The 11,034-nt window shown below is 35.2% G+C and overlaps 2 protein-coding genes across 2 annotated transcripts; both read right to left on the bottom strand.

The window, feature by feature from the left end:
• Positions 1 to 298: 298 nt before the first annotated feature.
• LOC117908765 (protein ACCELERATED CELL DEATH 6-like) lies at positions 299 to 848 on the bottom strand. The gene has a single exon (XM_034822476.1). It carries the CDS (start codon positions 794 to 796, stop codon positions 305 to 307), a length of 492 nt encoding a protein of 163 aa, XP_034678367.1. The 5' UTR covers positions 797 to 848; the 3' UTR covers positions 299 to 304.
• Positions 849 to 8,058: 7,210 nt separating this feature from the next.
• Positions 8,059 to 9,484, bottom strand: LOC117910984 (ankyrin-1-like). Its single transcript, XM_034825154.1, has 2 exons — positions 8,827 to 9,484; positions 8,059 to 8,522 (listed from the first exon to the last, which is right to left on the bottom strand). Exons 1-2 carry the CDS (start codon positions 9,482 to 9,484, stop codon positions 8,059 to 8,061), a joined length of 1,122 nt encoding a protein of 373 aa, XP_034681045.1.
• Positions 9,485 to 11,034: the final 1,550 nt, after the last annotated feature.

The raw sequence follows: 11,034 nt of genomic DNA, 5'->3' as shown, positions 1-11,034 counted from the left end.
ACAAAACCTAACCGGGTAGGCTCCATAAATACACGTCGGTTATGCTCACTCTACTGTTATGCAACATCAATGAGATGTTACTACATTAAAAGGAAAGTTTAAAATGACGAGAATGGAAGGTAAGTGGTTTTTCTACATTTCTTTCTTCTTAAGGCAAAATGGCTTCAACTAACTTAACCATCGGAGAAGTCTGCCCAAAACCCATCCGGGCACTCTTTTGCAGGATGTTCAAGGGTATTCAAATCCATTTGCACTAGCTAGGTTCAAATCCATGAAAAGGGACACTCTTGTGTCATCTTGTTTATTAGTTGTGCAATATCCAGAATGAGTATATTTTGGTTTTGATTTTCTCTATGATATCCACGAGTGACCAAACAAATTCCTCTGGGAGAATAAGAGGCCCCAGCAAGCAGAGGAGACTTGGGAAGACACAGCCAATAAAACAAACCATGATAGCAAGCTCCATTGAGTGTGATAGAACAGTGAACAGTCCAGTAAGGAATGCTAGTCCCATTGAGGCAAGTGACATCCATAACAACTGCAAGGCAATAAAGTGCAGATTCCATTTATTTTTCTCATCATTCCAAGATGATGTGAAAAGAATCACTGCAGCAGTCATGGATGTAGTCATAGCTACTGTATCAGTGACAATAAAAGCTTTGAATGCTGCTTTCCTTGTTAGCACTGCCATCCCTTGATGTGGACCTTCACTTTGGACGCCCCCTGGAAGGGTGAATGCGGCTGTAAATGTGACTGTTGCAACTAATGTTGCCATTACTATGAGGGTGCCAGCCATTTCTTTACGCCTCTTGTCCCGTATTGATTCTATTATAAGATCTTCTTGCTCTAGGATTCCCTCAAACTTTTTAGCTTGCTTTGCACTTGCCGCCTTCAGAATTTCTATGGTCCGTTGCTGCAACAGAGGAAACCATGAATGAAAGCTTTTTTGTGGTAAGGTTAGTAGTGAAATATTATTACAGAAGAGTAATTGTCTCAAACTGTCCCTTGGAAGGGATGACTTTTTCTATATTTTTATTTATTTGTCTTTTCTTTAAATAGAAAATAATTATATGTACCTTTTTTGCTTCTATCTTTTCATCACCAGCACAACCAGTCTCGTTTGGAGTTGCTTGGGCTTGATTCCCATCCGTGCCTTCATTTCCTTCATTACTTGGTGAAACAAGCTGCCAAAAGTTAGAGACAATGTTCATTTCTACTATTTGATTGCAATGAGAAATGGAAAGGCATTTGTGAGACGGAGAGAAAGCAGAATGCTTATCCATTTATTCATACCTGAAATTTCCTAGCAATATCCAGGACTGTTTCACCTTTTTTATTGATTGCTGTAGTATCCATATTTCCTGTTTGGACAAGAGTACTCACGATGCTGCTGTGCAATTTTGCTGCTGCAAGATGCAAATGGGCGTTTCCGTCCTCATCGGTCTCATTCAATAGATCATTCACCATGAACATATTTTGAATATATCGAACAACTTTAAGATGTCCATTTTGGGCTGCTACATGAAGGATATTTTGGTGGTGATTGTTGAGTAATTCGACCCAATAGCGGCAGCGCTTGACAAACAATTTCAATACATTTAGATGCCCATTTTCTGCAGCCATATGAGCCGGTGTTGCTAAATTGCCATCGAGGAAAGATCCATTGAAAGGTTTTCGTTGTAGTAAATGATCGACCAAAGCAAGGCACCGGAGGCTGCAGCATAGTGAAGAGGACTTCTTCCGCAGCTATCTTTTTCATTCACCAGGCTCGGCAAATTTTGGAGTATAATTTTCATAGTCTCTTAAAAGGTTCAATTAGGAGACAAAAGAAAGACACGTGTTAAATAGATATAAAGAAAAAATTAGAAATTTCTGAGATCACACAAATTTCTACTTGTGTCCTAACAAACAATTGGGGAATTGTCGTTGAGTGACATAAATGAAAACGTTGGATGAAACCAACCAAACTTGAATCAACAGTTGTTTTTGAAAAGAAAAAGAGCAGAACATAGTATTTTGGAAGTCTGGAAATCTGTTGTGTATTCAATCAATCAACTTAAGGGAAGAAAATGCATATATACAAAGCATTGGTTAGACTATTCTAGGAATCTATGTGCAAACGTATCAGTTACAATCAATAAAAAATAATCTTCTATATACATTCAAATCTCATCCTCAAGTTATGGGATCCTTGATTCTTTTCCCATAATACTCCCCCTCAAGTTGGAGCGTGTATGTCAAGAATGCCAAACTTGTTGAGAAGGGAATGAAAAATTGATGAATTGAGTGGCTTAGTGAACAAATTAGCAAGCTGGCAAGATGATGGAACATGAGCAGTTACTATGGCACCTGATTGAATTCGTTCTCGAACAACATGGCAATCGATTTCTATATGCTTGGTACGTTCATGGTAAACTGGATTAGCAGCAATATGGAGTGCTGCTTTACTATCATAGAATAGTTTGGCTGGTTGCGAGTGTTCTACCTACAAGTCATCCAATAAATACTTGAGCCATGTAAGTTCACACGTAATGGAAGCCATTGCTCGATATTCTGATTCAACTGATGACCTTGACACTATTGTCTGTTTCTAGGTTTTCCATGAAATAAGAGCTCCTCCAAGAAAAATGCAACATCCAATCACAAATCATCTTGTGATCGAACATCGAGCCCAATTTGCATCACAAAATCCTCTTAGTAGCAAATTTCCTTTGGCAGGAAAAATATAATCCTTGTCTAGGTGCACCTTTAAGATACCACGAAAGATGATGAACAACATCCAAATGAGGCTTTCTTGGTTCTTGCATAAACTGGCTTAAAATGTGAACTGAATAACTTATCTCCTGGCCTTGTAATGGTAAGATAAATGAGTTGTTCGACCAATCTTCTGTAAGTGGATGGATTCTTCAATAAATCTCCTATTGTGGGCAGGAGTTTATTATTTTCTTCCATAGGTGTCGACAATGGTTTGACCCCAAGCAAGCCTGCTTCATCTAAGATATCAAGAGTGTATTTTCGTTGGGATATCGAAATACCATCAGTAGAACAAGCAACTTCAATACCAAGGAAATATCGTAATTGATCGAGGTCCTTGATGCGAAATTTGGTGTGGAGAGACTCCTTAAGAGCTGCATTTACATTCTCATCATTGCCGGTGATGATCATGTCATCTACATAGATGAACACAACTGTGAAAGAATTACCAGAGATCTTTATGAAAAGTGAATAATCAACCCTTGATTAATGGAAACCATCTTGTTGAATGGTGGCAGAAAATTTCTGAAACCAGCTACGAGAGGCTTGTTTAAGCCCATATAATGACTTATTGAGTCGACATACCATAGGTGTCTCCCCCTGTCGACGAAAACCAAGCGACAGTTGCATATAGACTTCTTCAATCAAATCACCATGGAGAAAGGCATTTTGAACATCCATTTGGTGAAGTGACCAATGTCGGATAGTAGCTATAGCAAGTAAACATCGAACTGTAGTTAACTTAGCCATAGGAGAAAAGGTCTCCTTATAGTTAATCCCTTCGCGTTGAGTGAAGCCTTTCGCCACCAACTAAGCTTTGTATCGCTTAACTGTGCCATTAGAGTTATATTTGATCTTATACACCCATTTGCACCCAATTGGACGATAACCGGAAGGGAGAGGTGTGAGTGTCCAAGTGTGATTTTGTTCAAGAGCATGGAGTTTTGCAGCCATAACTTCCTGCCATTTTGGATCCAATATTGCCTGTTCATAAGTTATAGGTTCCACAAGATTGGTGATGGCACAAAAAAAATTCCGATATTTTGGTGAGAGTTGTGCATAGGAAATATACCGAGTCAAAGGGTGACGCGTACCTGACAAGGAAGAAGATTGGCTGGAAGCAACCTTGGTTGTGTGGTAGAGATGAAAATTCCAGAGTTGGACATTTAGTTGCTTGATGCGGTTAGAACGACGAGTAGCAGGAGGTGGAGGTGACACAATGGTGTCAAGATCAAGTGTACGTTCGTTAGAGGTAGACTGAAGAGATGAAAGTAAGGATAGTGGAGATAAAGACTGATCATCGGCTTGGGGTTTGGTTGTTTCTGTGGTTATGGGTTCATATGAGGTTTGTGGTAAAGGAAGAGCTACCACATCATGTTGTTCTTCTTGTGGATTAGTGTGGAACAAAAATATATGTTCACGAAAAACATCTCAGGAAGAAAAAAATTTATTAGTTTCAAGATCATAAACTTGATAACCCTTTTGACCAAGAGGATAACCAACAAATATGCAACGACGAACTCTTTGATCAAATTTATGTGTGGGTAAGAGATTGGTGACATAACAAAGACATCCAAAAGTTCGTAGATGATGATATGAAGGTACCTTGTTATAGAGAAGTTAGTATGGCGATTTGTGAGAAAGAAGGGGTGTAGGTAAGCAATTGATTAAATGGTAAGCCATTTGAATACTTTCCCCTCAAAATTTTAATATTTTTAGAGTCCATTTGGCAAATTATAGAAAACACTTTTTAACTTAAAAAATGTTTTTGAAAAATAATTAGATATTTAACCAAATTTATAAAATATTTTTAAAAATATGAAAAATCACTTGAAATATTGAAAAAACACTTGCAATATTTTTTGGAGAAACAGTTGATTGATGCGTTTTATAAAAACATTTTTAGAGAAAATACTTTAAAAACATTTCAAATAAAAACACTATCAATGCACTCTTAAGCCCATTTGATAGTAATTTTAAGAAGTGTTTTTAACTTTTTTAATAATTAAAAATTTGTATCATTAAAGTATTAAAAAGACTATAAACATTTTTTAAAATTACTAACAAATGAACTTTTAAAAATTTGCAAAATCACTTAAAATGTTTTATAAAGAAACATTTGATAAATGATTTTTCTAAAAACACTTTTATAGAAAACATTTTACTAAAAATACTTCAAGTAAAAGTACTATCAAATTCATTCAAAAAAATATGTTTGATAATAATTTTAAGTAATGTTTTTAATTTTTTTAATATTTAAAAAATACAAATTATTAATGTTATGAATTTTAAAATTGCTTCCTAAAATCGCTTTACCAAACGGATTCTAAAGGTGCCAGAAGGCCGGCCACCACATGCTCGCCATTGGGCCTTACCCCTACTTCTGGGCTTGCTACTGGGTCTGCTGTGGGGATCGCATGTTTTCCTTGCCTGTAGTAACTTTTTAAAGTCTTAAACAAGTAGCCCCCATTTGCTCCAAACCCAAACACTAATAGAAAAATATTTTGGTCTGAGTTCAGGGCCAGGCCCCTTTACGAATGGATTAAAGCCGAAGCCCATTAAATTACTTAAACACCCCTGACCCAACTCTCCCGATTCTTAGAATAAGGTGGGGCATGGGCCAGCCCTTGGTTGGGAAATTTTTTCCAGAAAAGTATTCTAATTAGTCAAATAATTTAAATTTTCTCACATTAATCAGAGTATTGACATCAATTTGATATATTTCCATGTTGGGCATGATTTAATTGTATCTTTGTCCACAAATTAAAAAAAAAAAGGCATATAATATGGACATTTTGGACAACCACATATTAGCTGTCCATATGTGACAAATTTCCAGGTTCTATACACCATAACCTACTGCCCTTAATTCTCTCTGGATATCCTAGAAAAATGCATTTTCTAGCTCTCAATTCTGTCTTGTGTTTACCTAATGTGGGCATAAGGTATACAACAAAGCATCTTTCAATTGCTACAGTCTACTTTTGTACCTGTCCGTAATTCTGGGGGTGTTTTGAACCCAATGGCTGATGTAGGGCACCTGTTGATCAAGTTAACTAAGTCATCACTGCTTTCGCCCTGGAAGTACTTGGCAAACCTGCATTCAACAACAGAGAGCTGACTCTTTCTGAAATTGGTCTATTCATATGATGAACTAATCCATTTTATTGCACCAAAACAGGTAAAACTTGATTCTCTTTGATTTTCTAAGCACACAATGCTCACAAAACTCAAGTTTTTCAATCCTTTCCCTACAAAATAAACCCTGCCTCTGTAATTGATACAATCCCCTTTCACTCACATGCTACAACTTAGTTTTGTTAAGATCATTCTTCATTACAGGATCAACCTTACTGACTGCTGTTTCTCCGATCAATGAGTGCAAACCCTTCTTTTTATTCCAAAGTTTCATTAATTTTCAGCTTTAAATGTACAACCACTTTGATCAAGCATTACAAGAGAGATGAGGTTTCTCTTTAGCTGGGGAACATAGCTCACTTCTTGCAGAACTCTTTCAAAGACATCAAACATTCTGATTCTAATGGACCCAATACCAATGACCTTGCAAGCTTTGTTATTCCAAAGCAACGAGGTTCCTCCATCCCACCTTTTAGCTGAACACAGGGAAAAGCAACCAGAGTAATCAAATCTTTGCTTCAATCAACCTCTGAAACCTCTAAAACCTCTATGAGATCATACCCATCAGAAGCCATAGTTAACAACTGTCTGAGTTACACCCCATATATATATATATATATATATATATATATATATATATATATATATATGGGTTCAACAATCCTCAAGAGTATGAGCTCCAAAACCACACACTGCATTTTTAATACGAAAGTAAATGCTACTTTAAGACCCTTTAAATAAACTAATGGTAAATGACAATCACAGTGAGTCTTAAAATGCAAATAACAAAGCTCAAACTAAGAAAAATAGTGAGCCTGTTTTTCACATAACCATACTCAGTCAAGCAAGGCCATCTCTGAATAGTGTGAAATGATGAAAAGTTCCATAAAATACATAACAACCTTGACTCAGAGGACTTCCAATGGTATCTATTATACACAGTACATCAACTAGATTAATAATATCCCAAAATACCTGAAATTCTGGTTTTGTCTCCTCCAGACTCGGGAAATTAGTGTGATAATTTGGAGTTCCATTTGCACTAGTTTCAAAGCCATGCAAAGGGACACTCTTGTGTCACCTTGTTTATTGGTTGTGCAATATCCAGAATGAGTATATTTTGGTTTTGATTTTCTCTATGATTTCCATGAGTGACCAAACAAATTCCTCTGGGAGAATAAGAGGCCCCAGCAAGTAGAGGAGACTTGGGAAGAGACAGCCAATAAAACAAACCATGATAGCAAGCTCCATTGAGTGTGATAGAACAGTGAACAGTCCAGTAAGGAATGCCAGTCCCATTGAGGCAAGTGACATCCATAACAACTGCAAGGCAATGAAGTGCAGATTCCATTTATTTTTCTCATCATTCCAAGATGATGTGAAAAGAATCACTGCAGCAGTCATGGATGTAGTCATAGCCACTGTATCAGTGACAATAAAAGCTTTGAATGCTGCTTTCCTTGTTAGCACTGCCATCCCTTCATGTGGACCTCCACTTTGGACGCCCCCTGGAAGGGTGAATGCGGCTGTGAATGTGACTGTTGCAACTAATGTTGCCATTACTATGAGGGTGCCAGCCATTTCTTTACGCCTCTTGTCCCGTATTGATTCTATTATAAGATCTTCTTGCTCTAGGATTCCCTCTAACTTTTTAGCTTGCTTTGCACTTGCCGCCTTCAGAATTTCTATGGTCCGTTGCTGCAACAGAGGAGGCCATAAATGAAAGCTCTTTTGTGGTAAGGTTAGTAGTGAACTATTATTACAGAAGAGTATACTAAAAGTAGTTTGAAAACCTTTTAACACATCAAACACATTTCATTTTTATAGTAAACAACTAAAAGATGTAATTGTCTCAAACTGTCCCTTGGAAGGGATGACTTTTTCTATATTTTTATTTATTTGTCTTTTCTTTAAAATAGAAAAGAATTATATGCACCTTTTTTGCTTCTATCTTTTCATCATCGGCACAACCAGTCTTGTTTGGAGTTGCTTGGGCTTGATTCCCATCCGTGACTTCATTTCCTTCATTACTTGGTGAAACAAACTGCCAAAAGTTAGAGACAATGTTAATTTCTACTATTTGATTGCATTGAGAAATGGAAAAGAAAAGAAAAAATTCGAAGGCATTTGTGAGACTGAGAGAAAGCAGAATGCTTATCTATTTATTCACACCTGAAATTTCCTAGCAATATCGAGAGCTGTTTCACCTTTTTTATTGATTGCCGTAGTATCCACATTTCCTGTTTGGATAAGAGTACTTACGATGCTGCTGTGCAATTTTGCTGCTGCAAGATGCAAAGGGGTGTTTCCGTCCTCATCGGTCTCATTCAATAGATCATTCACCATGAACATATTTTGAATATATCGAACAACTTTAAGATGTCCATTTTGGGCTGCTACATGAAGGATATTTTGGTGGTGATTGTTGAGTAATTCGACCCAATAGCGGCAGCGCTTGACAAACAATTTCAATACATTCAGATGCCCATTTTCTGCAGCCATATGAGCCGGTGTTGCTAAATTGCCATCGAGGAAAGATCCATTGGAAGGTTTTAGTTGTAGTAAATGATCGACTAAGGCTAAGGCACCGGAAGCTGCAGCATAGTGAAGAGGACTTCTTCCGCTGCTATCTTTTTCATTCACCAGGTACGGCAAATTTTGGAGTATAATTTTCATAGTCGCTTAAAAGTTTCAATTAGGAGACAAAAGAAAGACACGTGTTAAATAGATATAAAGAGAAAAATAGAAATTTCTTAGATCACACAAATTTCTACTTGTGTCCTAACAAACAATTGGGGAATTGTGGTTGAGTGATATAAATGAAAACGTTGGATGAAGCCAACCGAACTGGAATCAGCAGTTGTTTTAATATTAGAATTACCAAGAGGATCAAAGCCTGGAAAAGGCAAAAAAAAAATGGAAAAATAATCTTACTCAAATCAGCTCTCAGAATGGCCCTGTGGAGAATTGTCTGGCCGTTTGAACTTCTATGGAGAAGAGAAGAGGGCTTTGAATTTGGTAATATAGTTTTCACAATTTCACTTGCCCTAGTATCAACAGCCATTAAAAGTGGAGACTCCCCAGCATTGTTGAGTGAAACAAACAGATCTGAGTCCTTTGCTTCCATGAATACTAGCACAGTAGAATGGTGACCATTTCTAACAGCTTCATGTAATGGCGTGTTGCCTTCCATGTTTCTCATTCTCAGTACCTGTTGTATCCCTCCAGTTTCGACATCTGTGGACTCGGTCGCCCAATCAATAAGAAATTTTACCACATGAACATGGCCAGATCTAGCTGCAATGTGAAGTGGGGTTTCATGTTTAGAATTCTCAGTGAGAAGCGAAGCTGGCGTACCCTCGCTGAGTAACGCTTCCACCATTTTCTTGTTCCCTACTCTTGCAGCAATATGAAGCGCTGTGTTCTTCCTGTGACTTGAGTCAAAGCCGACGTGTAAGTTCAGGTTACTGATCTCATCGTGATCTACGGCTACGGCTACGGCTAAGGCTCTCGCCGGATGCGCGCGCTCGATCAAGACTTCGAAAAACGCTGAACACAAAGCATTGGCCACTGAAAACAAAGCATCGGCCATTGTCTCTACCACATGCCCTCTCTCACATACATTTAGAATGACCTACAAAAACCAAGTCATTGTTAAACCTTGACTAATATTTATTTTTATTAATCTTAAATAAGACATTTATTTATTAAATATCAAATCTTCGTAGGTAAAATATTATAGATACATGAAATAATTACAAAATATTTACAATAAAAAATTAGCCATCCATGTAGTCATAATATCGTGGGTAAATAAGATAAAAAACTATTAAGATTAAAAATAAAGTAACTATTTTGACTTAATATTTAAAAGTTATTTTTAATTTGAAGTTATGATATTTTAAGTTATTTTATTAAGTATGTTTAATTTACTTAATAATTTAATTAGTATGGTCAATTGGTTCACCTTTGGTATTTTCCTGATTATACCTTAGGTACTATTACCTTAATTGATCTTAGAAAAAAGAACATAATTCTTATGGTTTAAGAAAACGGACAAGAATCAAAAGAAAGGAAATTAAAGCAAAAGAAAGAGGTCTATCCCGATGCTTACTTATTTGACACTCCAAAGTATATGGAATTCCAATTGGTGATCATTCCGGGAATTTATTTCCATTTTATTTTTTTTTCATAATTTATGTCAATTCTAATTGAAAATAGTATTTACATATATATATATATATATATATATATATATATATATATATATATATATATATATATATATATTTGTATTTGAAGTTTACAAAATTAATCTTAAAATTATAGAAAATGTAAAATGTAAACTATTTTATTCGTATTTCAACTTAAAAACAAAAAAACAAAACAAAAGAAAATTAACAAAATGTAAGTGAAAATATTTTGTCCAATATTTCTATAAAATATAAATGAAAATAGTATGATGGATGATGTTGTACTCCTTACAAATGAATTTTCATTTATTAAGCTTTCAAATTTATTGTGACCCACCAAAACATACCAAAAATAGTATTTATAACAACCAATTAAGATATTTATTTTTATTAACTAATATTTTGAAAGTAACTAATATTTATTTTTATTAATCTTAAATAAGACATTTATTTATTAAATGTTAAATATTCATAGGTAAAATATTATAGATACATGAAATAATTACAAAATATTTACTATAGAAAATTAGCCATCTATGTAGAGTTATAGTTATAACATACACTTTTATAATATGTGGGTAAATAAGATAAAAAAAAATTAAGATTAAAAATAAAGTAACTATTTTAACTTAATATTAAAATGTTATTTTTAACTTTAAGTTGTGATATTTTAAGTTAATTTTTTTAAGTATGTTTAATTTACTTAATAATTTAATTAGTGTGGTCAATTGGTTCATATTTGGTATTTTGCTGATTAAATCTTAGGTAGTACCTTAATCAACCTTAGAAAAATGAACTGAATTTCTTATCGTTTAAGGAACGGATAAGAATCAAAAGAAAGGGAATTAAAGCGAAAGAAAGAGGTTTATGCCAATGCTTACTTATTTGACGGGCCTTTTTAACTTTTATGGTTATTTTAAAAAATAATTCCTAAAAAATGGTACTTTTC

Source organism: Vitis riparia, chromosome 3, assembly GCF_004353265.1.
Source record: "Vitis riparia cultivar Riparia Gloire de Montpellier isolate 1030 chromosome 3, EGFV_Vit.rip_1.0, whole genome shotgun sequence".
NCBI classification, from domain to species: domain Eukaryota; kingdom Viridiplantae; phylum Streptophyta; class Magnoliopsida; order Vitales; family Vitaceae; genus Vitis; species Vitis riparia.
Note: the sequence above shows the minus strand (reverse complement) of the source record. Positions and strands in the feature narration are given on the sequence as shown.